General features: G+C 52.3%; 1 protein-coding gene across 1 annotated transcript; it reads left to right on the top strand.

The window, feature by feature from the left end:
- The first annotated feature begins 47 nt into the window (after window positions 1–47).
- Window positions 48–27,676, top strand: LAMB3 (laminin subunit beta 3). The gene is made up of 24 exons (XM_063356634.1): window positions 48–90; window positions 1,221–1,390; window positions 2,129–2,193; window positions 2,673–2,827; window positions 11,995–12,109; window positions 12,318–12,391; window positions 12,848–13,030; window positions 13,438–13,501; window positions 13,835–14,010; window positions 15,217–15,340; window positions 15,737–15,925; window positions 16,019–16,174; window positions 16,589–16,785; window positions 17,723–17,834; window positions 18,311–18,683; window positions 19,195–19,355; window positions 20,419–20,627; window positions 21,659–21,862; window positions 22,553–22,697; window positions 24,039–24,246; window positions 25,276–25,417; window positions 25,754–25,930; window positions 26,394–26,547; window positions 27,036–27,676. Exons 2-24 carry the CDS (start codon window positions 1,230–1,232, stop codon window positions 27,170–27,172), a joined length of 3,681 nt encoding a protein of 1,226 aa, XP_063212704.1. The 5' UTR covers window positions 48–90; window positions 1,221–1,229; the 3' UTR covers window positions 27,173–27,676.
- Window positions 27,677–27,925: the final 249 nt, after the last annotated feature.

The following is a 27,925-nucleotide window of genomic DNA, read 5'->3' as shown; positions in this document are numbered from 1 at the left end:
AATATTTTTTTTCCCCCAGCCCTGTGTATACTCTGAGCTCCTGATCCTCGGCTTGCACGCGCCCGTGTCGCTCAGCGTGGGGACGGGGAGGTAGGTAGCGCACACAGCAAAGCCACGGGAGCAGAGATCCGGAGTCGTCTGACGTGGTCTGCTGAGCCCCTGGCCAGTAATGGGGGAGGATGTGATTTTGGGGTCATTTCAGTAAAGTAAATGGAAAAGGTCTGATGCGAGTTTTTCTGAGGATGAAAACCCATGTTTTAGCTGAAACGCAGCACATGAGCCATGCCCGGGAGCCCTGTGGGGGGGCGGGCTGGAGCCTGCTGAGCTTCACTCACAGCTACATTCACCCAACAATTGGCACTTTAAACAAATTTGTTAAAAATTTGTTACTTTGCTGGCACAGCAAAAAAAATAAACTTATGGTACTGTTTCCATTAATACTCATGTAAAGGAACAGTGGCCACTGAAACGTGTCATGTGCAGGAGAGCTCTGAATTAGGTCCAAAGTAGGGGAGAAGGGCTCCTCATCAGCTGGGCATGCAGCTAGGTACCCAAACAAGAATTATATTTCTAAAAAATTTGACTTTTTGACTGTTTTCACAGCTGGTGAATTCACAGGATTGCATTTTGTAGATAATCCTCAAACTCATTTTAGGTAATTTTGTGTCTTGAGGAATTCCAGTGCTGCAGCCAGGAGCGGGGCTGTGCAACCGAGTCTGCCTGTAAAGCCCAGTCACTGCGCTCGAGGTCGCCTTGGGGCTGAAGTCTGATATGTGAATACGCAGTGTCATTATAACTCACGTGGATATCCTCAATTAGGCTTTAAATGGTCAAGTTGAGGTGCTGATAGCGGCTGCCTTGTCATTGTGGTGCCAAGCAGGATATGCAAAACCTGTCTGAGAGGGTGGCTAAATACTGGTCCATTGCCCAGCCGTGCAGCGGCTCTGGAGGGAGCTGGTTTCAGTCTGGCTCAGTGATGTCCTGGCAGTGGCCACGCGAGCCCTGGGTGGGGTTACCTGCAGATGGGCTTTTGCTTGCTGGTTACCTGCAGAGCAGCTGGTTCACGCTGCCGTCATCCTCGTCCGAAGTGATTTATGTTTGCGGCCGTATGCCCTGTCTAGGAGCTGTCATGAGTTATACGGTAACTGGGTGTGTATGTCTGAAGATCCCTGAATCACTCCCTTTATCGTTACTGCACCCACAGGCACCTTCTCTCCCAGGTGAGGCAGATGCCTGTTAAAAGCCGGGAGAGGAGAGAGCCGGCGCGCAGAGGGCTCCTGCAGTCGCAGATTGACTGCTGGGTGGTACGGAGGGAGAAAGCCGTCGCTGCAAGCCAGGGACGCCACGGGGACCGGGGACGGTGCTCCCACCCACGCAGGGAAGAGGGCAGGTGAGGTTTCTGTCAGCTCTGCCTCCCCTGGGCTGTCCTGCAGGGCTTTCCCGCAGAGACCCTGCAGGAGACATGTATTTTACAGCGATTTTTTTGTGGGTTTCTTCTTTTCATAGAACAAGACTTTGGGCCATCGCGTGTGGTGACGAGTTTTGATCTGGAGTCGGTTCTGGAAACACAGGGCAAAGGGTGGGACTGGAGAACAAAAAGTGCTGCGTGGGGGGGAAGAGGTGACTGGGGGGGTGTACGGGGGGTGTGGGTGTACACGCTCCTTAGGGCATCGTTCCTGGCCGTGCATTGCGACCTGGCATTGGCGCTGGCTCCCTGCCCACCACAGATCGTGCTGCTGGGGCTGTGGCTTCTCAGTGCACCCGGGGAGCCGGGCAGTCAGAGGTTACAGCTCTGCTGAGAGCAAGGTGCCATGCTGGTACCTGTGGTTCACCTCAGCAATTACACAACGATCCAACGATAGTGTTGGGGAAGAGGGCAATCTCATATACACTTTAGGAGAATCTTGTGCATGCTTCATGAGAAGCTGGGATTCTTTGTACGTTAAAAACAACAATCTGAGCATCTGATTTTCCTCTGAGTTATTCTTGATTTTTCACTTGTGTTATTCTGTTGTAGATCAATTAGAATTATCTCCCTGTAAACTGAGAAAGAATGTGAAGGACCTGGACTGAGCTTTAGACTGGAATTTTCTGCTCATTTTAGCTCATGCTGCAAATTCTTCCCTAGGTGTGTCCTTGGTGGTATGGAGTCTCGCTGCCAGCTTTGGCCATGGGCATTATTTGTCCTCCTGGGTAAGGCTCTCCATACAGTGTTTCTAAAAGGATATGGGGGAAGCTGACTAACTAGAAAAGTTGCTAACGTAAGCTCCGTGTTAGTAGCGGTGTTGTGGCAGCAGCCGGGAGACTGGTATTTGATAACAGTGCTGGTGTGTGGCAAAAGGCTGGTGTCTGTCCTGAGCAGCCGGCTGTAGGGCTGGCTGTGTGGGCAAACAGGGGGCAGCTAACGGGGCTGTTCAGTATGATGGGCAGGGAACTGAGCATCCCTGCAGCCCAAACACTGGGGACGTGGCAAAGAAGAGTTTCGGACATATCTGTTAGTACAAAGCACTTAATAAAAATAAAGGTAATTCAGGGGGAAAATACCTTGATCTTTGTGGCATATGCATTGTGTAGGCCAGTAGTTGGTCTGTTGTAGAAAACAGAAGTCACGTTGGCTGATGTCTGTGTGCCACCATGACACAACCCTGAGTCCTGTTTTCCTGCTGTTCCAGCTGCCCCGTGGATGGTGGGTGCACAGCAAACCTGCTCTGAGGGAGCCTGCTACCCCGCTGCCGGAGACCTGCTGCTGGGACGAGCCCACCACCTGAGAGCATCCTCCACCTGCGGCCTCACCAAGCCCGAGATGTACTGCACACCCCACGGAGAGGTAGGTTCACCTCCGCGCTGCTAAACCTCACGTAGGGATGCTAATGCCTTAACCCATCCTATTCTTCCTACCCTTGTGCAGGGATGTGTTTAACCTATTTCAGGTATTTATGCCCCTTCCAACCATGCTGGGTCATTGCACTATCTGTGGTGTCCTCTCAAGCCCCATGGTCAAGAAGAAGAGCTGAGCACGAACGCAGCGGCAGGGAAAGGCAGCAAAGCTCTGGTGTGAAGCACTGGAAGCAAAACGGAAGCTTTTGCGTCCAAAATATCCCAAGTCTTCCTATCCCCCGACTTTTTAGTTATAAACTAAACTCATATTTCACTTGTCAAAAATGGGAACATTTCAGGTCTTTCACAAAGACTTGGAAAAGCTTCTGAGCCAAACAACTGTTTTCAATTACACTGGTTGTGCGGAGGCAGATCATGCCTGGGAGGATAACGTTTCAGCCAGCTGTGTATTCCCAGGCTCCAAAGCCGCCACCAAACCAGAGTAAGAGTTTAAGGATAAGTCTGCCTCAGCACAGAGCAGAAAGCTACAGGGGTGATGTCCCTGATGTGAGCACTTCCTAAAGCCTTTCTCTGTTGCTCTGGCAATGTTAACCCAGTAACTGCTGTGGAGGAGCTTGAAAGAGAGTGGGTTCAATGCAGGACAGGCAAAAAGGGGCTTGGAAGAGATGCTGGAGGGGAAAGGAAATGGCAGACCTCCAGTGAGGTGGTGTTTTCTGCAGTGAAATCCAGCTCGAGTGAGTCAGCGTTCTGTTCTTAATTCCCCTTCAAGTTGAAGGCCAAGATGTGGCAGTAAGTGCGTGGGTTACAGGGCCGGTGTTCTCGCTGGGCTGGAGAGATTTTCGCCCCTCTGTGGGCTCAGGGATGGCTGGGAGCTGCTGGCTGGTGTGGAACTGGGGCAGCTCCCTGGCCTGGATGGGCATATGAGGATCACATCCTCCTGGATCTGGGCTGGCTGCAGCCTCTGTCCTTTGCCAGGGCGTTTGCCACGCTGACACTTGCGGTCAGGCATTTCCTCCGTTCAGGCTCCCACTCACTTCTCTGGGAGCTGTTTGCTCACCTCCCCGGCAAAGCCTTGCTGCATCTCACAGGTGCTGTGGCCCATGGACAGGAAAAAAGCAAGCAGTTATTTCTGCTCTGACTTAGTTTTGTTTTTCTTCCCAATTTCTTTTATACTTGAGGAAAACCGTACATAAACGTACCTCTGAAATCTTCACTTAACATTGACCTTTGACAGTGACTTTTCCTTGAAGAGGGGGCTTGTGCTCTAGGAAACGAGTGTCTGCAAAACTTTGATTGAGCTGGTTGTCCTAATACCAGCTGGAGTGGGCGAGTTATTCTCTTTGCCTGTCCTTGAGAGATCACTCTGAAGGGCCTTCAGTTGTGATCATCTGCATCATTTGTAATCTTTGAAGTGGAGACCAGGCGTCTCTCTGATGGCTGTGATGTACCTGAGCAGAAATGATCCGTTCGGTCCAGAATTAGTGAGCCGAGGTCTTGTGGCGGCGCTGCGGAGGAAGGCAGAGAGCAAGATTGCAGCAGTCTCTTCTAGTCTTTCAAGTCCCTAAACTATTCAGTTCTCATGTTCCTTACACCTTGCCTTACAAGTACCAGGGTTAAAATGGGTATGGAACAATTAACACTGATAGTTAAGTTGGATTCTCCAACTCTAGCTTTGGGGCGTATTTGTGATCGTTTCCTTTACTGAAATGAGAGATGCATTGTTCCTGCTAGCAAATTCCTCAAAGACCCTGATTTCTGTTCTGAGGCTGTAATGGCTGATGGGGGTGTTGAGTATACCAGCTCCTGTCTTTGCAGGAGAAATCCCTATGCGTTGAGCATTTCCTAATTTTTTCCTCCCTTTTTCTACTTCCCTAATTTAAGCAAAAATTAATCCCCTGAACTCAATTTTCCTATTCCCTTCCCATAAAAAGTAAGCACATATAATTTATTGACTCTTAGGACCTTTTTTTTGTGTTACACGTCTTGCTCTTGTTTTGTTGCCAAATGGGTACAAATTTGGGGTCGGTTTTGCAATCTCAGCAGAGGGCATGGGATGAGGGGTTGCTCGTGCTGGCAGCTGGCGGGCACAGGCTGTCTGGCCCCGCCACCAGCCCATGCTGGCCCCAGGGTCCTCTTTTGCAATTCTGGTGGGTCACTCACCGTGGGCATGGATTTCAGCCTCTGCTCCATTGTCTGCTCCGGCTCCAAATCCCTCTAACCTTTACACTTTGCACAGCTGATTGCTCCATTCCTTGGCTGTAGGCTCAGTCTAGTGAAATCCAAGAGGGACACTCAGCATTGCCATTTATAGCGCAGGGGACTGCGGCGACGATTAGAAAAGTGATGGGGGGTGGAAACCAGGCAGACCAATGGTCTGGCTTGGAAACCACTTAGCGCTTGGGAAATGGCTGTTGGAGTCAGCAGGGAAAGGAAAAGCAAGAGGGAAACTGAAAATAAAATAGAAAAATAAGTGAGCCTGGATTTGAAGTCATAAAGGCGCTGACGTGTGTGGAAAGACTCTCATTGACGGAGGTGTGATTCAAGTTAACTCATCTCTTTATTTAAATGCTAAATGTAGCGCTTTGGTAGGAATATGGAGCAGCTCACACTGCCTAGCTTTAGCCAAGGGAAGGAACGGTGTGGCTTTCACGCGGATTAGCAGGTTCCCAGTGCCTGGCCTGGCCTGGCCTGGCCCTCCCGAGTGACAGCACGAGGGCTGTGCATGCCTTCGGCTCTTTGCTTTGCTGCTGGTACCCCTGCCGTGGCGTGTTCGCATCCAGCAGGATTAGCGCTTCTCTGGAGGGAGAGCATTTCTTTCCTCTGGGCTTGTGCAATGCTTTCAGCTTAGACATATTCAGAACTAGAAAATAGCTACAGACTTTTCTGGATGTTTTATTAATTTTGAAGTGTACCCAAAGCACCCTGCACATTGCCGTAAAAGCTTTTGCCACAGAACAGGCAAGAGAGGAGCGAAGCTGGGTGTCCTTGTGCTCGTGTTGCTGCTCTTGTTTCCTGCGTCCTGCAGTGGAGCAGTCTGTGTGTGTGGTGACTATGTGGGTCCTCACGCCCCGACCCTAGGAGACTTTGCATGTTAAAATGTTGTTTGCATAAGGTCAAGGACCAAGATTTTCTGCCTTCTCTCACCTGCCTTTCATGGGTACTTGGTGGATATGAGGAAAGAAGGGTGGGAAGTCACCATTATCATAGAATCATAGAACCATAGGGTTGGAAGGGCCTTCTGGAGATCGTCCCGTCCAACCCCCGGCCAGAGCAGGGTCACCTTAGAGCAAATCGCACAGGAACGCGTCCAGGCGGGTTTTGAGTGTCTCCAGAGACGGAGACTCCCCCACCTCTCTGGGCAGCCTGTGCCAGGGCTCTGCCACCCTCAAAGTAAAGAAGTTCCTCCTCATGTTCATGTGGAACTTCCTATGCTCAAGTTTGTGCTCATCACCCCTTGTGGTGACATGGGGTCATCCAGGTAGGAATCAAGACAAGGGGTACCGGAGAAGCCTAATCCCTAAATGAGTTAGTGGGGGGGGAGTGTGAGCGGTGGAGCAGGAGAGCTCCTGGCCTGGCAGAGGATTCCTGCTCCTGCTGATGGATGGTCGCAGCTGCCTGGCAAGGCTTGGTCTGTAGCATCTCTCCCTGTGGTGTCTCAGCACTGAGTCGTCTTTGGCTGCTTCCAAAAATACAGGCCAATGTCTGTGAAAGGGAATATGTGCAAGACTAATGCTTCTGGCTGCCTTATTGCTACCGTCTGATGGTTACATCTGCTTGCCCACCTGCGTGAGTCGGTCAGGGAGCTCAGTACTGATCCAAAACATGCTGCCTGCCGGGTGCTTCAGCGGGCCCCAGACTTGTTGGAACAGGGGAGAGCATGCTGAAAAGCCACTGTGCCTCCCAGCTCGTTTGCTTTCCAGGCCCACGTCATCTGTCAAACTCAGGTTTTCTGCACAGAAAAACGCATCCACAAACTCGTGAAATAATTGTGGTCGGATGGGACTGCAGGAGATCCAACCCGCTGCTCAAAGCAGGGCTTCTGGTTTTGGATATTACTTCATCATGTCAGGGGTTTGCATTGAATAATTTGTATTCCCGACCTGTTGAAGGTAATACGGCAACCAGGCAACCACGAGTTGCTGCTCTGTGCTTATCTCATCTTATTCTGGCATTCAGACACACCCTGCTCTTTCCTGCAGGGATATGTCCCTGCCTGCAGTGAATGTGCAGAAGAAAAAGCCTATTTCCCATTATTTGTTTTTCTCCTCCTTCTCCATTCTCTGTGTCTTTTTTTTTTTGCCTCATGACTGCAAACTGACACATATGCTGGGAGACACCACGTCATTCCCGCGCAGACAAGTTGCAGAGGCGAGAGGACCCCAGCGATGCGTGCGGGCTGTGGAGATAAGCTGGTGCAGGATGGGTTTGCAGACTGTCATCCTGGCAGATTTTAAATGAAGTTTTGCTGAGGGGCGATGATGATGCGAGAACAGACTGGGGGAGGAAAACAGGCACCCACGTGCTTGCTTTTAAGCAAGAGAAATGAACTTGATTTCCTTAAACCCCATGCCCAGGATGTTTGTCCAGCTGGTGTCTGCACCCCCATCTCTGCTGTCACCTCTGAATTTGGGGGTGACTGGTAAAACCAAGCTGCAGGTCAGAGCCCTCTATTTGGGTTTTGAGCAGAACCTCAGAGCTTGCTTTCCAGTGTCTCTTCTGTCTGCTCAAGCAAAGATGTGCCGTTGGGTGTTACGGCTAAGAGATGTATCTGTGCTTCAAAATTGAGGCACAGTCCGGTTTAGCAAATGGCAATTTGCTCACTGAGAAGTTTAACCACACCGACATCCCCATGCGTAACGTCTACCCCATTTTCCTATGGAAAATGTACAGAGTACTTCAGAGACAAGAGGAGCCCTGCTCTGTGAGCCTGGCGTAGCGGTGTCCTACAGCTGGCGTTAACAGGGAATGAAACTGGGTTGGAATAGGGAATTGCATAACTCAGCTTTAACAGGTGCCCTTGTTCCTAAAGTGATTTATTCTTGCTGCCCACCCTATTTCTTAATAAACCTCAATGTCTCTGTATACATATAACTTCCCACTGCTTTCTAGATTGTCCCCAAATAAACTTGGAACAGTAATTACTGTCCCTATACAATATTAATTGTGCAAGACCACACAAGGCTCCTGTATGGGAGGCCGCGTGCCAGGAGCCCAACTGACACAGTGCCCCTCACCGACACGGGGCTGGGTTAAGCGCAGGACCACCGTGGCCTCTGCAGCTACGAGAGATCTTCATTTCATGACTGGAGAGAAGCAGCTTCCCATTTTTGCTGATGAATAAGTTCAGTTTATTTTGGGTTGTGCACCTGTGCCAGGAGGTTTTATTTCAGGGGCTCTCTACTCATATTAAAATGGCAGCTAGAGCTACTTAAAATACTTTGGTCTGAGTCCATCAGCTTAAAATCATTTGTGGTTTTCTGCCCCTGCATGAGCGGGGAAGCATGGGAGGCCGGTCAGGAACTGATTCACAAGGTCAGAGCAGGAGGAGAGCCACAGAAACCCGCCGCAGAGCTGCGGAGAGCGCGGGCGAGGGCTGTCTCTGCACCCCTGTCCCTGCACGCACCGCCCACAAGTGTCCCAGGTGCAGGATGCAGTATATGGGCAATTTTTACAACACCTGGTGGTTCTTCTACATAGGTTTTCATGATTATTTTTTTTTTCCACTCCACCATTTATTTGTAAGACATGGATCTGTTCATTCTCAACATGCTAGCTTTCCCCCAAGATGACTGCCTTGTGAATTACCTTTCAGAAGGCTGGAAGGAATTCCCCTTGTTCTCTGAACCTCTGTAAATCTGCATTTTGGGTGACTCTTCAGAGTAGCTTGGAGGCACAGACCTACAGACCGTGCAGACCTACAACTTCTTTTTCCTTCCCGTAGGCCTTTTCAGCCCCACGTCCCACACCTCAAGCACGTCCCGATGCTCTTCTGCCGCAGCAGCACACAGGCTGGGGCTTTGGTGCCTGCGGGGAGGGGACGACGTGCGGGAGAGCCAGGGCCAGGGCTGTCCTGGGGGCTGATGACCCAGCTTAGACCCTGACCTCTTGATTTCCCGTTGTCACGTACTCCTGCAGCCCTGGGCCGTTCCTGGCAAGCCCAGCTCCCAGGGATCTCCCGGGTCTGTTGCTACGCTGGCAATAAAAGAAGGGGAGAGGTGGGGAAAGGTGTGTGCTTGGTGAATCTCCCCTCGGCCTGGTGCTGGACTGTCATTTTTGGTAATTCCCTCTGTCCCGAGGAACTTTGAGACACATAGTCACAGTCAGTAATAGCAGATCCTCTGGTTGTGCAATAGAGGGGTTTCACAATCTGATCCAAGGACATGAAATGAATTTTGCTTTCACTGTTAATTTTAGCATTAATTAAAAAGCTGAGGGGCAAAAAAAAAAAAAAAAAAAAAAAGAAAAAAACTAGGCAAAGATCTTTGCAGCAAGCACAGCCTACGGGCTGCATGGGGGGGCTCTGTCTCACACACAGTTTAAGCTTCATTTTTACTTAGCGCTGCATTTTAAGTGTGGTTGCAGCTTCATTGCCAACATCGCTTTGTAGCTACTAGGAGGCACTTGTGTCTCTGGCTGTGTGAATGGTCTAATAAGTATGCATGAATCACTCCTAATGAATAATTTAGCCGAGATTAACCTTTGCCCTTGCAGAAAGCCTTCCTCCTCCCTTTGCTAATCACAGTCAGAACTGTTGCGAAGTTTAATCATTATTGGGAATCGTTGACTAGATTATTTCTGTGGATAATTCCTGTAGCTTCCTGACAATTTGCTGCTAATAGTCATTGTCTGAAATGACTTCTTCTGCCTGGACCCGATTACATTATTTCTGATTCTTACTGGCAGAGCCAGGAGGAGTTGGTAGAGCCAGGGAAATTGCATGATTATATATTTCGAATTCTCTGTTTGCTTACTTTGCAATATTGTTGTAAATATTGTAGTTAGCCAACTCCTGTTCTGGGATATTTATAGACAGAGAACATAAAGAGCACGGAAAGTATTATGGAAAGACATCAGTTTTAAGTGAGGATCTCTCCTCAATATCCACCCAACAGCCAAAAGGTTCACGGGTCTGGGGGCAGAGTCGAATCGGGTCTGGGCTTTGTTAGGAGCAAACACCCACCCGGGATCTGAGCTCACATCCCGGCTTTCGCCGTGTTCCATCTGCTCCCAGGGCGTCAGCACGGCCCCTGCTGGGAGAACAGTGGTGTGGGACCAGTTAGAGCTTTCTGGTCAAAGCCAGCCTAGGCCTTGTGTGGTTTTGGGTGAGAGCAAGCAAAGAGGTACCTCTGAATAAAGTTTTCCATGAATTTTTCTTTAAATCAAAAAATAAAAAAGGTAGTTCTTACGAAGCTGAGTCCTTTTCTGTAGAAATAAGAGACTTGAGCCTGTTTCAGGAGTAAGGAAATAGATGTAAACTGTGAATTAATCTCTTAGAGGGGAAACCAGAAGTCTTGGTGCCACCATGCCTGCCTGGCCGGCACCTCCTGCTGCCTTCCCGAGGCACAGAGCTCTCCCAGCCCCAGCTCCTGTGTAGGATCCTGTTTGGGTTGGAATTGGCTCATTTGTTTAAGTATCAGATGGGGAGATTTTAGCATAGAGGTGGATATAAAGTGCTTCTTGTCACTTCTCACCTGATGTCTCTGCTCCACTGCTGAAAGCTGATCCCATCACTGGGGTCCCAAGCGTTCCCATGCCTCTGCTGTCACTTTATGCCACCCCAGGGCTGCCAGCCCTCACAGCGGGGTATCTCGTTGCCTTCCCGGTGTCAGCTGTTAGACCCTGTGCCAGATGCGCTCCTCTCCTCTCCCCCAAACCTGCTTTCTCCCAGGATGACCTTTCTGAGCCGTCCTGCCCCGCGCCGCCAAGGCCAGCGCCTGCCATCACTGGCAAACCCTGTTCTCAATCTTCCCCAATTTCTCAGGCCTTTGGATATGTTGGCATGAAGCACGTGTCCCACTGCTCCATTTGGGAGGCTGCTTTACTGCTTGGGCCACTGACAGCTTCAATTTCTAGTTGAAACGTTTCACATCACTTCTGCTTTTGGGACAGCAGTCTCTGCAGCCCCTGGTGTTTGCTCTGCTCGGAGCATGGACGGTACCAAGTGCTTCGGATGGGGCCTCCCTGTGTCCCCCATGGAACACTGTTGCGGGGTCTGTCACCACCTGCTATTTGAACATCCCTCTGGGACCTGCCCTCCCCACCTTGGCCTCACCTGGCTGTCTCCCCCCGGTTTGCGGTGGCCCTCGCCCAGCCTGCTTGCCCACCCCATGCCCGCCTCTCCTCTTGGCCTATGGTCAGATCTTCCCTGCTCCCTGTCTCTTGCTCAATCTCCTTCCTACCGCCTTCTACACATTTCTGAGCCTACTCATGTGCTGCACACACCCGGTGGCCCCATGTTGGTGGCTGCACGGCGCGTTGCTTGGTTAGTCAAAATTTGAGTATTTGTTTGCTCCTCGGGGACCCTGTTTTCTCCCATCCGTGCGTTCCCCGTGCCACATCTCTGTTTGCTCCTTGAATTACTTGCTCAAGTGGAGGGCTGAACTTTGAGCCACTCGACTTCCCACCCGCTGACTTCTCACCCGCTGCGCTGTTTGCTCCCACTCTGCTCCCAGGGGAGAGCGAAGGGGGCCGAGCATCGTCCGGGGCCTTTGGATGCAAGAGAAAGGCCTTTCTGTTCACCCAAACAAACAGCCCCCCAGCTGTGTGGAAAAGGCAAACTGGTCCTGAAAAGCTGCAAAGAGCTTTCTATCAAGCGTTGTCATTGTGGAAAACAGGAGGTTTGCTTAAAAAAAAAGGCATTTTTGATGGTTTGCCAAAAATGTGTTTTAGTCGAAAGCATTTTGGTTTTAGTTTTTAGTCCATAAAACCATGAGTTGCGTTTTTTAATGGGGTGTGAAGACAACTGCTTGAGTCCTGCATATCATTAGTCTTGTTGATCGTGGTTCTACAGATCTCTAATAGACCAGCTTTACTGATGCCATTTGTTCCTTGGCGAGTCCATGCTGCACTTGGACACCTCGCCTCTGGGGTCTGCGGCGAGGTCCTTCCCTCCGGCCGAGCCAGGACGGTCGCTTCCACCCGCCCTTTCTCTTCCAGTGGAGTGTGAAATGCTGCAGGTGTGACTCGCGGCTCCCACATGCCTACAACGGCCACCGTGTGGAGAACGTCCTGTCTTCCGCTGGGCACTCACGCTGGTGGCAGTCCCAGAATGGTGAGTACCCTTGGGCATGTTGGGGTCCCTCGCGAGACCGCGGCTCCGGACCCCTGGCAACAAACGGCATTGAGGGGAAGAGGAGGAGGTGTTGAATTCAATAGATTGGAAGGAAAGAAGGAAATAAATGGCTTGGCTCAGGAAGCTAAGTGGTTTATTTTCCTGAAGTCCGCTGTCTGCGCCTCTGAAGCTGCCTCTCTGCCCACAGGCATCGAGCGCGTCTCTCTGCAGCTGGATCTGGACCAGACATTCCAGCTCAGCAGCATCCTTCTTCACTTCAGGGTTCGTGTGCATCATCCCTGCTTGCGAGGAGGTCACACATGATGGTGGATGGACCTCACTGGATGTGGGGATCTCAGCACATGGCTCCCTCCCTTCCTGATAGGAAGCATGCCAGGGATTGTGCCCCCATCCCTCCATTTTCCCCGTTTGCATGGCCATTCCCCTGGGTATTTGGGAGGAGCAGAGCAGGGTGATGGGTTCCCATCCCACGACTGTCTGCCAAAAAATCTCCTTGGTGCAGACACATACTTGGTGGCTGCGAGTGCGGGGCTGCAGTGGGGCTGGCCCAAGGGAACAGGGGAGACACAGAAGTTTTTGGTAACCTGCAGGGTATGGAGTTGCTCCAGCAGCCTGTGGAGACCTGAGGCTGGCAGGAGGAGGAGGACAGGCATCCCCAGAGTGAGAGCCAGCTGGGGTGTGCCACGTTACATATGTGCCTCTTTCCTTGCTCTGCAGTCGCCGCTGCCTGCTGCAATGCTGATCGAGCGCTCCACCGACTTCGGCAAGACCTGGGAGGTGTACCAGTACCTGGCGTCCGACTGTGCCACCACCTTCCCCCTCGTCCCCCGGGGCTCCCCCGAGAGCTGGCAGGACACTCGGTGCCAGGCATTGCAGGGGTACCCTTTGCATGGGGGCAAGGTAGGATTTGTGGGGTTTTGCGGCAGGGACCCCCACAAGCGCCCGTTATCCCCGCCGTGACCCTGGTTTCAGGGGGGGTGGCCTGTGCAACGCTGCAGAAACATGCAGTGGGCTGGAAATCTTTTACATGTAATACGCCTGGTGAGGGATGGAGCCCGGGAGGGATCCAGCATAGCTGAGGGGTGTCCTTAGGAGGATGCTTACTCCTCTGGGAGGAAAGCCCTCCCTGCTTTGAGACAGGAGAGGTGTTATGTTGGTCTTCCTGCAAAATCCTCTGCAACTCTGTGGCCTTTTCACTGTGTTAAGTGGTGTTCTGCAGAGGCAGGTCCAGAGCACACGCTGCCCAGAGCATGGGAAGAAAGCACCTTTTGTTTCCTGCTTTTTAACTTTTTTTTTTTTTTTCTCAGGTGAAATTCAGCATCCAAGACCTGGCGTCTACCATCACTACCTCTTACAGCCAGACCATTGATAGTAAGTGAACAGCTTCTTTTATATCTGAGAAAGGGAAAGGGGGATGGTGCACCTCGTAGTTCTTCCTACATGTGATGGAGAACACTGAGCCCTGGTAACCCCACGGAGAGCAGGTCCTCGTCAAACAAGGCCTCAGGCTGCATGTTTGACTACTGCCCTGGCACCTCTGATGTGTCAAGGAACAGTGTTTGGTCTTTGCTGATGACTTGGGTGCTGCTCTTCGTGCTGGTGCCTCTCTCTCTTGCTCCAAGCCCTCCACGTTAATTGCGATGCACCTCTGCATCCAGTGCCTGGGTGCCTCCCTCCTCACTCCCTCTCCTCCATCCCCAACAGAGCTGGGGCAGTTCACCAACCTGCGGATCAACTTCACCGAGCTCCCCCACATTGCACGCCAGGGCTACCACTCGCCCAGCACCTTCTATGCCGTGACCGAGATGCGGGTGCTGGGGAGCTGCTTCTGCCACGGACACGCCAACCGCTGTGCTCCTTCGGGAGACCTGCGTGCCACGGTGAGCATCGAGGTGAAGCGAAAAGCCTAAAGACGAGATCTGTGGTATCAGGATCCACCACAAGCCCTGCGATGCTCCTCAGGAGAGCTTGGCCGGGATGACCAGTCCTTCCTCTGGCCAGAGGCTGCTCGTAATCGGGTGAAACGATGCCCTGTTTTGCCTGCAGCAATGGGGTGGTGGCTGTGAGACAGCAGCCGGTGGTACACCCATGTAAAACCCCCTTTTTGTGTCGGGAAGAAGGTGGAGGGGTTTTATAAGGAGTTACAAAGCTCAGTGTCTGTGGAAGGCTCTGGGGGAACTGCTCCTGCCCGGCACGGGGTATTTCGGCTGGGTGGGGAATACACAGAAAGTTTCAGCAGGAGGATTTGCCAGCACAGGGTGTTTGCTGTCATGGGATTCTCTTGTCCCCAGCTTATGTGTGTTCGCTTTGCCTTGAGCGCGGTTGTCCCTGGGTAGGTGAAAGAGGTGGTGGGAATTTCTGCAGGTGAGGAGGACCCTGCAGCGGTGCTCTTGGGTACTGGAGCTTCATCTCTGCGTGGGGAATGGGGGTCCTGTGGGGGCAGGAGGAGGCTGGGGCTCTGCTGGAAAGGCGTCAGGAGGATGTGTCCAGTACTGTTGGAGTACTGTGTCCAGTTCTGGGCTCCCCGGTTCAAGAGGGACAGGGAACTGCTGGAAAGGGTGCAGCGGAGGGCTACGAGGATGATTAGGGGACTGGAACACCTCTCTTATGAGGAAAGGCTGAGGGATTTGGGTCTCTTCAGTCTGGAAAAAAGACGTCTGAGGGGTGACCTTATCAACGCTTATAAATACTTAAAGGGTGGGTGTCAGGACGATGGGGCGAGGCTCTTTTCAGTGGTGCCCGGGGACAGGACAAGAGGCAATGGGCACAAACTGGAACATAGGAAGTTCCACCTAAACATGAGGAGGAACTTCTTTACCCTGAGGGTGGCAGAGCCCTGGCACAGGCTGCCCAGAGAGATGGTGGAGTCTCCAACTCTGGAGACATTCAAAACCCACCTGGACGTGTTCCTGTGTAACCTGCTCTAGGTGACCCTGCTCTGGCAGGGGGGTTGGACTAGATGATCTCCAGAGGTCCCTTCCAACCCTATGATTCTATGATTCTATGATTCTATGATTCTATGATTCTATGATGAAGCTCTGAGCCGAGCAGCTGCCATCCAGGAGGGTAAAGCTTTGTCTCTGCAGCAGGTCCACGGGCACTGCATGTGTCAGCACAACACTGCCGGTCCCAACTGTGATCGCTGCGCCGCCCTTTTCAACGACCGACCATGGGCACCTGCAGAGGACAACGATCCCCATGAGTGCCAGAGTATGGCGAGTGCCTCTCCCCTTTCCTTTTCCTGAGGCCTTTCCTAAATCCTTCCCAGCCGTGAGCAATGGCACAGGGAGCAAGCTCAGAGATCTTTTACCAGGGCGCTTTGGGGGGCTGGACGGTAACACGAATGTCTCTGCAAAAGGCACCCCGTCATGTTTGCACCTGGGCTTTGCTCTGCAGGGCTGTGGCCGGGCGATGCCCCGGGCTGGTGGGCTGCGCCAGCACTTGGCCACGCTGTCTGGCGAGTGGCAGCTTGGTCCTGGGGCAGTCAGCGGGTGTCACCTTGTCATGGAGGGGACTCGGGCACCCTCTAGTGCCGCAGCTGCTGCTGCTGGAGGGGTTTGGACGGTTGCAGCACTAGCTGGGCGGTTTTGTTCTGTTTTTTTTTAGGATGCAACTGCAACGGTCACTCGGCCTCCTGCCACTTCGACCCGGAGCTGTACCGTGCCAGTGGAGGGGCGAGTGGGGGTGTCTGTGACAACTGCCAGCACAACACTGAAGGCAACAACTGTGAGCGCTGCAAAACTAACTATTTTCGCAACCGGCGTCAAGATCTCACCCATCCTGAAGCCTGTCTGCGTGAGTGCACAGTTACCCCACTGTAGCCCCTTCCCCGGACCCTCCGTCCGCTCCTCACGCCCCTCAGCAATGCTGTTTCTTCCATGTTTCCAGCCTGTGAGTGTGACCCAGATGGCACCGTGCCGGGCTCCATCTGCGACCCGCTGACAGGGCGCTGCGTCTGCAAGGAGAACGTGCAGGGGGACCGCTGCCACCTCTGCAAGCCGGGCTTTGCCCAGCTGGCCAACACCAACCCCATGGGGTGCCGCAGTGAGTACACCCCAAACAACCCCTGCTTCCCAGGGTGCTCCCACTTCACCTCTGCACTCGGCGTCCTCGGTGGCTCTGAAAGGGATGCAATTCCCTGACAGCTTTGATTTGGGTTTTCTAAGTCAAAGCTCATTTTGCAAAGGCTTATAAACCTCCTTGCTCAGTCTTTGGCCTGTCTCGGGTATAAGTTTGATAAAAAGCACAGGAAAGCGGAGTTTGGGGCATGTGCAGAGCTACAGACCCTTCCCCAGTGCCTCGCCTGGTGTGCGCGGGTCCTTCGTGCTGAGCTTGGACATGAAGGGAGAGGCAGAATAGCTTGTCTTTGGGTGGCTGCAAGGTGCTTCTGTGGACCTGGCTTTGTGTGAAGCCAGGATTGCACCCATTTTTAATATGACAAAACCCTCCCTGTTTCAGGATGCACCTGCAACATGCTGGGAACGCGGCAGGACATGCCCTGTGATGACGAGACGGGGAGGTGCTTCTGCCTGCCCAATGTGGTGGGCAATGACTGCGACCAGTGTGCGGCCGAGCACTGGGAGATGGGGAGCGGCCGGGGCTGCCGGCCCTGTGGCTGCCACCCCCGCGGCTCCCGCAGCCCCCACTGCAACCAGGTACCGCCCAGCCCACCCTGAGCATCCTCACGGCAGATTCAGCATATTTCAGCAATGTTTCTTTTTTATTTCCCCACCTTCTTTCATGCATGCACCTGCAAGCTTGCTCTCTTTTTCCTTTCCCAACTCTGCAAACGCTGCTGTGAGGGCCTGCCCGGGGGAGTGGGGGGGGTGAGCTGCATAGCTGAGCGTGCCACTGCCAACAGAGCCGTGTCCCCACTGGGAAGCACCGTGCCAGGGATTGCTCAGAGCATCAAAATCACCTGTTGGGTGGGTGGCTCTGTTGTCCTGTACCATCTGTGGGAGCCTCCGCAAAAGGCCGGGCATTCCCCAGCACATCCTGCTTTTATTTTCCTTTTCCTATTTCCTAGAAAACACTATGACAGGCTATTCAGGAAAAATGAAAGGAGGTGGTAATTATCAAAGCAAGATTAAGCCATTTAAAAGGCCTGATATTTAGTAAGGAAGTCCTAATAAGACATCTTCACACAGGCAAGGCAAGTTAATTATCCTCATTTGTCAATGAAAAGCATGTGTGTCACTTCAGGCTTAAGAGACAATTGGGAAAATTAAAGTTAAATGTAAAAAAACCCCCATGACGAATTCTAGGAGCCAAAGGTGCAAATTCTCAACCCCAAATGAGCTCAGTGCAGGGAGGAGACCTGAGATGGCAAACCAGCTGCTTGTGAGCAATTCCTTTGTCTTTGAAACAAAGCTTAAAACTCCACTTTGCAATGCTTGGGCTGTTTGGAGACTGTTTGCATCGCCGTGGCTGAGCCTGCACCCCGGCAGGAGCAGTGTGGGCACGTCCTGGGACACAGGCTGAGTTGGGAAGACTGTCCGTGTGCTGGCTTTAGTGCTCAAGAGCAGTCGAGGGAGGGCTTTCCCAGGAAAGTTTCTAGAGCTGGGTCACCCTGATCTGTTTCTCTTTCCTCAGTTCACAGGACAGTGTCCATGCAGAGAAGGCTTCACGGGACGGACATGCTCAGCCATGCAGGAGCAGGTTTGCCCAGACAGGCACTATGGAGATGTCCGGGTGGGATGCACAGGTAGGGAGCATCCGTTTCCTTTTGGCTTGGTGTTGCTTAGCACTGTGAAATCACGGGTTATCTGGGAAAGAGCACCTGGCCCTTGTCCTGACATCAGCACTTCCCACGCTATTTTGCAAGAGAAATTTCCTCTCTGGAACACCTCCTAGTTAATCCCTGTTGCTCTCCAGGTATGCACCAGTCCCCTCCCAGCAGCCTTGGGCGAGACCCTTGGCCATGCTGGTCTGGCCCTGCAGGATTAGGGACTGGGTGGGCGACTGGGCCTGGGGGCTTTTCCCGTTCCTCTGCCAGTGCCGCCTCCTGCTGAGATGCTGCAGGGGCTGACGGGTGGGGGTGGACTTCAGATTGTGTTGGCATCCCATTAACAGGGTCTGATTTTATACATATATATATATGTGTGTGTATATAAATTTATTTGCCCCCCCCGGCTTTTGGTGGGCTTCACCTCTATATCTCTCCACCTTTCCATTCCCCAGAGTGTGACTGCGACTTCCAGGGCACGGAGGATGTGGGATGTGACAAGACCACGGGGCAATGCCTCTGCCGCCCGGGTGTCATGGGCCCCCGCTGCGACCAGTGCCAGCGGGGCCACTGCAGCACCTACCCCGGCTGTGAGCTGTGCCACCCCTGCTTCCGCGCCTACGACGGGGACATCCAGCGCCTGCGTCTGCGCCAGGCCGGCCTCAGTAACTCCACCTCCCGGCTGCCCCCAGGGAGCGGGGGGTCCCGCTTCGGCCCCCGCCTCTCACAGGCGGAGGGTAAGGTGCAGCAGGCACAAGGCATCCTTGGGCACTCTCCCACGACAGAGCAGAGCCTGGCCCAGGTGGGCAGCACACTAGCTGCGATCAGGTGAGGGATGGATGCTGCTAAAGGGGTGCATCCCTTAGTCGGGAGGGGATGCTAGCTCTTTTGTGGGTGCTCACTCATCATGCTGAGCTGCTTGCACATGTTCTGCTTTGTTTCTGTACCTGAAAATCTTGCTCTGTTCACCTGGCGACCAGGGATGCAAGAGAACAGCGCTTCCATGTGTGCCCATCCTGTGCAAAATGTTGCAAAGGCAGGAGGCTGGTGGACAGGCTCTGGACCATCGGCACCCTCAGGGTGTATTCAGTATGTCTGGTCTCTGTGTGGGCACAGCCCTGCGAGCTGGCCTGGTGTGGGAGAGCTGTGCCAGCCCTGCTCTCTGCTGCCTCTGCAAACATGCGAGGCCATCGCATGTCCTTGGCCGTCATCTCTGTGGGCTCAGAAGTGCCTCTTCACCAGGTGTTAGCAGCATCCCAGTGCGGGAGAGCCCTGCTCTGTGTCTGCAGGTGCTTTGGTCTCTACTTGAATTCACATTTTCTACTTTTTTCTCTCCCAGAGAGCAAGTCCAAGGTATAAATCCTGACCTTCAGTTTCTGGATGAGACTGCCTCTCTATCAAGGGAGCTTGAAGCTCTCAACAGCAGCTTGCTTATCACTAACACCCAGTATCAGAGCAAGAAGACACAGTTTGAAACCAGCCGGAGCACGGATCTGTCAGGTACAGTGCTGCAGCTGTAATATCTCTTAATTTGTAGTCATTAATTTACCTACGTGTGACTGTGCCTGGTGGTTTCCCACTGGCCAGGTGGATGAGATGGAGTTTTTAATTTGCTGCTAGCTTAGGAACAGCAAATGCACCTTCCCTCCCCAACAAGAGGGATGTTTTCTACTCAACCTGTGGTCCGTGACCCAGGATTTCATGCTATTGGGTTATTTGCTCTGGCGTTTTGGGTCTGGGCAGCTTGCTCTGTGGGCACCGCATTCCCGTCCCCTGGCCAGCACAAACTCTGCTGCGGGGTGCAGCGGGAGCAGTGGGAAGGGGGGAGCCCTGCTGGGAGCATGTCACTGAACCCGGGAGGAAGCTGAGATAATGGAGGTTGTGCACAGATGGAAGGGATGGAGGGGTGGGAAAGGGAGCCAGGTGGCTGTCAGGCGCTTAGGAGAAGAGCTAATTAAGCCCTGTGACGATGCTGGTGGTAGGCTGCCATTATATCCCCATTACAGCTAATTCTCTCCAAATGCCTCATTGCTGCCTCCCTCTCGCCGCTGCAGTGCGGCTCAGCCGGCCGTGGGTGTGTGAGCTGCGAGCCTGGGCAGGTTTGCTTTGCACCTCGCTGTCTGAGTGGGGCTTAGAGGTCCATGTCCCAACTGGTCTCCTTCCAGGCTGTGCTGAGGGAGAATGGCGAGACCTACTTGGGAGCCAGGCAAAGGGCTCTGAAGGAACCCTGTCCTGCCCCGCCAAAGCCCTTTGCATCGAGCAAAGCCCAGGATCAGCACGTGTACATCATCTTGCTCTAGTTTTGTTTCTGTCTTTTAGCCCTAAGCCAGAGTTCAGTCCTTCAGAAAAGCTCTGTAGCTCACTGAAGGAATGGCTGAGAGGCATCTGGAAATAAAAGGAGTGTTTTCATTGTGCTGTAGTGACTAATCTCTCTGGCTGTGTCCCCCTCCTCTCTGTGCACACATCCACTCCCAGGGTATAGTCAGTGCCTTCGTTTAGATAGCTCTGCTGCATTTATGAGTCACAGAGGCATTCATGTCATTTATTGGTTTTATTCCTGCAGGAGCCTTCAAGACAATCAGATCTGCTTACCAGACCTCCACCAATGCCAGCAGCCTCCTTGCTGGTGCCTCGAGGCTGCTGGCCGAGGCCCGGGAGAGCCGCAGGAGCGCCGCGGGGCTGGAGGGGGGGCTTGCGGAGACCACCTCCAAGCTGCTGACCCTGAAGGGCGAGATAGCCTCGTCTCCCAACCTGACCCCTGTCATAAATAAGGTGAAGACACAAAGTGGTTTTATGGCTTCCCCACCACTGCACACATCTAGTTTTCAGGAGGGCCCCGTATTGCTCAGGAGGCAGAATTCTCATCCTGCACTCATGCATCTTTCCTCAAAGAGTCCAGCATGGCACAAGACAAAGTCTCTGTCCAGAGAGACTTGTAAATGGCATCTGAGCAACCTGCTGCTTTGGGACATCAGTGGAGAATTGTCTGAGCATCCCTTGCCTGGGGATTGCAGATAATGAAGCATTGCCCACCGCCCCCTCCCAAGCACGCACTTTTTCCTCCAAGGACTCTCTCATGTGTCGCGTCTTATATCTCAAAGACCCGCTTAATTTCTGGATGAGGTTTCTTTTATTTCTCCTTCGCTGCTTTGTTATTGCCATGGAGATCCATTTCGGTGTATCCTAATGCACGGTTGCTGTGGAGACCACCAACCTCCCCTCTCTGCTTTTCAGGGCAGCAACACATTCCCAAGCGACCAGCCTGTGCTGGTGCTCGCACGGGCTCTGGGTTTGCATGTGCCCCTGCTGCCGTGCGCTCTTTGGTGGGTGATAACTCTAGAAGATGCCATGTAATTAAAACCATTGATGTCCAGGCAAGAGCGCAGGGTCTTCTCGGCCCATTCAGTCTCTCAAAGCAAATGTCAGAGGTTGGACAGGGTTCCCCTGCCATGAGGGGAAGACTTGCTGAGAGTAACTGAGGCGTTTGCTCCATACAGACATACTCTTCGTGAGCTGCTGGGGTTTAGCTCGTGCTTTGCTCTTGTTTATGCTCCAGCTTGGGGTGGTGAGGAGATGCAGACCTTACATTGCTGTCTTGGGTGTGGGCATGCAGCGCTGCCATACACGTCTGTAGCTCTGGCTGCCCTTCTCCAACACAGTCACGGTGTTGGTCATTTGGGCTGTGCCATATGCATCACCATCAGCCCCGTCGGGAGGGCTGGCCTCGTCCCTGTTCCCGTGCGGAGCCCTGCAGCACAAGCACAGCCACTTCCTCACTGCCCCACCGCTCTCTCCCTCTCCAGATCTGCGGTGGCTTTCGGGCGGAGACCTGCACGCCGGCCCAGTGCGAGGGGCTGCTCTGCCTTCGGGACAACAGCACTGCCTGTGGGGCCGGCCGCCCCTGCCACGGCATCTTCCCACTGTCGAGTGGGGCCCTGGCCATGGCCGGGGAAGCCGCCAGGGAGTTTGGCAGCCTGAGCGCCCGGCTCCGGGAGACGGCACAGCTGGTGAGTGCGGCAGCGCTGCCCGTCCTGCAGCCAAGCCCCACACTCCATCCTTCTGTGTCAAGCAGCAGAGTCGGGGGCAGAGCTGTGGGAAGAGTGAGCTGTGATAAAATACCCAATCTCAAACTCTGTTTGAGACTTGATCTTTTGGACAGCTGCAGAAATTCAGGAATTTTAGAGTGGGAGACTCCCTGCTGCGTGCGTGGGTCCTGCCTCCCCCAGCACAGGAGCCACAGAGCTGAAAGCATGTGAGCGGCTCTGGAACCGTCACAAGGAAGCCTGTCTTCCTCCTGGTTTGGGATTAGTATGGCAGGAGGGGTGGGGATGTGGAAACTTCTCAGAATCCGCACGTGTAGCTGCTTTAACATTTGGTGTGACCTAGACTGCATGTGTTCGTGCTGTTGCAGCTTCTTTCTGCTGCCTCTTGGGTGCTTACAAAGATAAAGTGAGTTTTCAGACTTGCTCAAAATCCATTTCAAAGGTGTTCTAAAAAGCTAAAGAGTACTGTTTGAGAGCTTCCTTTGCAAATCCAGCCCTCAATCTTTAACATTTACAATCCTTTCAATCAGTCCCATTAAGAATGGGGAATATGTAATTTCAAAGTGCCTTGCCCGGTTCACTCAGAGCTGAGGTAGGGCTGCTGGGATTCCAGGTCAAGAAGAAATGGCTCCATCAGGATATTGTTGTTTGCAGATTAGAACGACAGAGATGTCTGCAAATCAGATTCAAAGCAATACTCGCCGGCTTGTGGACCAGATGAGCGTAACACGGACCCAGATAGAAGGAGATGTCCGGCGCATCCAGCAGTTCATCCAGCAAGTCCGAAACTTCTTGTCAGGTAGCGGTCTGCGAGCTGTGAAGTACGTCTGCGCAGGTTGAGTTGTGCACGGAAAAAACGAATTTTTACAGTGATGTTATGTATGAGAGTGCAGTACAAGGGAGTCGGCTGAATAGCTCACCCCAGTTAAGCTCTCAGATATCCAGTTTATCTGCACATGGGTATGTACATAGCAAAGGTAATGCGCATCCTCTGAGATGGCAAGGCAGGCTTGGACAGTATTTTCTGAAAAATGGAGAAGACATTTCAGCTGTACAGAAGTCTGTGACTTTGTCAGCAACTGCAGTTTGGCCAACTGACTTGCTCAGGCTTGACCGTGCTGTTCAGATTGACCCAAAATAATCCTGTCTGGTTTATCTCTGTCGACTTCCCCGGGATGTCACCAGGGCAGACCCTGTCTGCTTCCTTCTGGGCACGTTTGGGGGCCATCTGTGAGGTCCATGGGGCAGGAGGTACTCCATGACCTTGACCTTCTGTGCGCAAGGCTTTCTGGAGGGGTCTCCCAACATCCTCCCATGAACTGCTCTCAAACATTACCTCTAAAACAATGACCTGAATTAGCCTAAGTGGAGAGTTGTGGAGGAGGCAGTCTCTTCTCTGCGGCATTGGACAACAGCTTGCTTTGGGTCCCACTCTGCCGCAGAGCCCTGCGCCATCTCTGGGGCTCAAGGACAAACCCATCCCTGTGGCTGGTGCTCTCCGAGGATTTGCAGTTGGCATTGACCCGATGCAGGAAAGTTTACCGGCAACACTCACTCACTGGAGATAAACCGACAAATCTTCTCTGGAGCAAACTATTAATCAGACGAGAATTCCTTGTTGTCCTATAAACCAATGGGATGACTTACTGTTCGCAGACAGATTGTAATAACTTAATGAGCCTCATGAGCGTTAGCTGAATAAGAAAATCAGGTCATTTGGTGCTGCCTGGTGTTAATGATGAGTGAAGATATTTCTGAGCTAATCACTGGGCTAATGTCCCTTGGGCTTTGGCTGCCTCTGATTCCTCAGTTTTATTAACTTTTATTTGTGAAATAAAAGACTTGTCTTGAAACACAACCTCATCTGCTGAGTGAGGTCCACCTGACTCTGCTCTGGGCTTAGCCGTGGTGTTCTTTTTACCAAATTAAAGGTGTCATTTCAGTATTTCCCTGAAAGTTTTGCTGATGTGAATGAGAAGTACATTAAATTGAGGGGATTAGATCCCGGCAGCTGTCTGAAGTGAAGAGGCTGTGTGCGAGATCATGCCTGGCTGGATGCCTGCCCTCATCCTCCCTTGCCTCTGCACTCCCGCCTTTCCCCTCTCCTGTTTCTGACACTGTCTGTCTCTCTGCTCTGTAGACAAGGACACGGACCCTGCCACTATCCAGGAAATCAGTGAGTCTGTTCTCTCCCTACGTCTCCCCACGGATGCTGCTGCAGTCCTGAGAAAAATGACCGAGATCCAAAATTTGGCGACTAAGCTGCAGTGCCCGGAGAGCATACTTGCCCAGACGGCCGAGGACATCGCTAAGGCCAAGCAGCTTCAGCAGGAGGCGGAACAAGCCAGGTCGGTTGGGGTTCAAGGGCTTTCGGCAGCTGAGGGTCACTCAGCCAGAGTGAGTGAGGTAGTGCTCAGTTGGGTTGAATTCTCACTCTGCTGGAGCTATACTGACTTGCACAATATGAAGTTTTAGCCCAGGATCTTCAATGTCTGTACAGTGCCTAAAAGAATGAGTCTGCAATCTCTGCAGACACCTCCCTGGTGCCCAAATTCAAATAAGAAATCTGGCTGCCAAGAATAGATCTTGTTATAGCTACTCGAACAAGAAGGTCTTTACCAAAAGTAAGGGAGGCTTTTCTCCATCTCTTGAGTCCCTGTGATGGGAGACGACAGGGTTGCCCTGGTATTACTTGATATTGGTGACCTTCATCCTAATTGCACAAGAGAGCATGAGGAGATTAAATGGGCTATTTGTTTTCTGGGTGAAAGTTGGGAGGATTATCCCATGGTCCCTTAAAAAGTAATTACGGAGCGTCCTTGCAAATTTGGAGCATCAACTTTGTCACATGTTGACTTGCAGCAATATCCCAGCGAGAAGGTTAGTGGGATAAGTATGTAAACTCCTTGATAGTGTCTGATGCCTGCTTAACCTGCTGGAAGTGATGAGACAAGGGAGTCTGGCTTTCTACAGGGAGCTCTATATCAGTGGGACCTGAATAGTCCCACTGCAAGCAGAAAAGTATTCATTGAAACTGGCTCAGTGGTTATTGCTTCCCTTCAATACTTTTTCTTGCACTACTTACAAAATAAATGTTTCTAACTAGTTTAAAGGAAGGCTTTTCTCTCTCTTTCTCAGTTTGTCTCCTCTGCTTGGGGGTATGAAATGGAAGTAATGTTTTTCTCGAAAGGAAACCTGCCTGGAGTGCAGTGTGTGCAGATGTGTGGACTTGTGGCTTTCAGGGGAGGGAGACTGCAGCCTTCTCAGTAACAGTCCTGTCTCGCTTCTCAGGCTTCCTTATTTACCCTCTGCAACCCTGACTTCCAGCCCATGAAATTATCTACACTCACTCCAGGCTGCTTCCCACATTTCCCCAGGAACAGGGCGAATGCCGTGGAGGGCAATGTGGAAGAGGTGGTCGGGAATCTGCGGCAGGCCAACACGGTGCTCCTGGAGGCGCAGGGTGCTATCAGGGGCTCTGGCTCTTCCCTCCGGTTCATCCAGGAGCGCGTCAATGAAGTAAGTGATGTGCAGTGACTTCCCAAAATAACGATACTCTGCCCTGCTCACCGCTCCTTTGAAACTTCCCCACTTGGTAGAGTCTTGCACCAGCGCAGCTGGGAGATGGGATTTGGTGAAGCTTTTGCTGTGAAAATATCTTCTTTCTGCTGTTCCTGGCTTCCCCCAGGGCTGCTGTGCTCAGCTGTGCAGGGAGCAGTCTCTGCTCCCTGCCAAAACCCTGCTTCTGCGATGTGGCTGTCAAGCAGCGTAGCTGGTCCCTGCAGAGAGGAAAAAGGCGTTAGGAGCGGGGTTTGGGTGTGATTTCCTTCTCAGCGCGGAGCACTCTGCTTTTAGATCGAGGCTGTTCTCCGGCCGGCCGAGAAGAACGTGAGGTCCATCGCGGGCCAGCTGGACGGGCTGATGGAGGGGCTGTCGCGGCTGCAGCGCGGAGCGGACCAGAACCGCCTGCGGGCCACGGACGCGCAGCAGACGGCCGGGCAGGCGGGCGAGCAGGCCAGGAGCGCGCAGCAGGTACCGGGCTCCGGCGTGGCACCAGGCAGGGCGGTCACAGCCATGCTCCGCTTCCTCACTGTCGTTAGACAGCAAAGCCAGCTGTGTCCTGGCATATTTTTGGATGAGGCGAAGAGGCTTTTCTGTTCGGGCCATGGCTTACATGTTGTCATGTCACTTTGTATTAATCAGATTCATTATCCCACTGCTGAATTTTCCCAGGATCTTTCTTAATCCTAGTGCTATTTGCTGGAAACTTCTCTCTGCTGTATCTCCTGCCTGAGGCAGAGTAGCCCATACAGCTGTCAGTCAGCATCTTTCGGGAGTGTGTCACAAACTGTTACAGATTTGCATGATAACATCACAGCAAAGCTCTAGTGTAATATCCATATAAAACTTAAAATGGATTCAACATTGGAAAAATCCCCTTCCCCCCAGTCTATTTGCTTGATCCTACCTGCACTGCTTATTTGCGTTTCCACAGGCTTTCGAACAAGTGAAACAGATGTACGCTGAGCTGAAGAGAAGGATGGAGCAGAGCCCGCCTCTGGGAGAGCAGGGCAGCAGGGTGCAGAGCATAGACCTGGAGGCACAGGCTCTGTTTGAGGAAACTTTGACCATGATGCTGAGGATGGAAAGTAAGACTCTTTGTGAGCTCAATGTAATAATCTCACACGCTGGGGAAGGCCTTTTGACTCCCGGCGGGGTGAGGGGAAGAAATTGCAAGGAAGACAGCATACTTTGGGCAGTGACATGGTGCAGAATTGGGCTGCATCTGCTGGTGCTGTGCCAGTAAATTTAGATTTTGCAAGGGTGCGTGAGTGGCCTCGTGGAAGGGAAGCCCTGCCTGCGATGTCAGCGTCCCCCTGTTTTCTTCCACACGCTCGCTTCCATTTTTAAGCATTCAAAAGTGACGGCTTTGTTTGGAGCAGTCATGTTGGGGTTTTTTTGAGGGGGAGAGGGAGGAACACAGGAGGAGGAAGATGCAGTATTTGTTTTCCTTGCCCCAGCAGAGCTGTGCAGGAGGGAGGTGGAGGCTCAGCCCAACCTGCTGGGGAGGGCAAGGGCCATGATGCATTCCTCCTGTCCGATCATCACATCACCCTTTCCTGCCCTCTCTCCTCAGCTTTAGAGACGGAGATTCAGGAAAGCCACAAGGCTTTGATGTCCAAGTCGGCCAGGCTGTCGGGCCTGGAGGAGCGGGTGGGAAGTATCCGGGACGCCATCAACAAGCAAGTCGCCTACTACGAGAGCTGCTCCTGAGCGAGCTGCCCGCGCTCCAACGGCACTGTCTTCCTCCTCTGCAGGCACTGACTTCTGTATTTATTCCCGTTTTCTGGCTGGAGTTCTCATGTGCCTAATGTCTCTATTTTTAGCAAATTGAGTTTCTGTACCTCTGGAAAAGAGCTGCACTGAGCCAAAGGAGCAGCCCCCTGGAGAGGGCTAACCTCGCTTGGACTGGCTGAAGCTGCCCGGTGTTGGAGGAAAAAGGGGGAGAGACATCAGTCTTCCATTGCAAATGAAGACATCCACAAAGCTGCTATTTCCAGAGGGGTTTATAAACCGAGACATTATTTCTTGTTCTTGTTTTAGCCAATTCAAGCTTTTAGCGGAACTTCACTGTTCAAATTAAAACCCTCATGTGGGGCCTTTTAAAACTTTTTATCTATGCTGCAGTTATCCTTAAAACTTGCCGTGGCTTCAGTACTTCCCTCCTAGATCTTTGAGAACTGGATCACAGAGATGGAATTTTATCTCTATCATATCTATATAATATAGCTATATTTATGCAAGTAAGAGAAACGTGATCTCATACTCAAAGGTGAAGTCAAATGTCTTGTTTGACTTTCTGCCATGATCTGCTTATTTACCATGTCACACTTCGCCAGAAAAATACCAGGGGGAGCAGGTCTGCAGATGCACAGGGAATGCTTTAGAAGGGACTTAATAGACCGTTTCCACATTAAATTTCTATGAATAACCAACAGGCTCTTTACAAAACAAAACTCAGCTTTA

This window comes from Chroicocephalus ridibundus, chromosome 20, assembly GCF_963924245.1.
Source record: "Chroicocephalus ridibundus chromosome 20, bChrRid1.1, whole genome shotgun sequence".
In the NCBI taxonomy this organism is placed as follows: domain Eukaryota; kingdom Metazoa; phylum Chordata; class Aves; order Charadriiformes; family Laridae; genus Chroicocephalus; species Chroicocephalus ridibundus.
The sequence above is the reverse complement of the archived record's forward strand: the minus strand, read 5'-3'. Positions and strand labels throughout refer to the sequence as shown.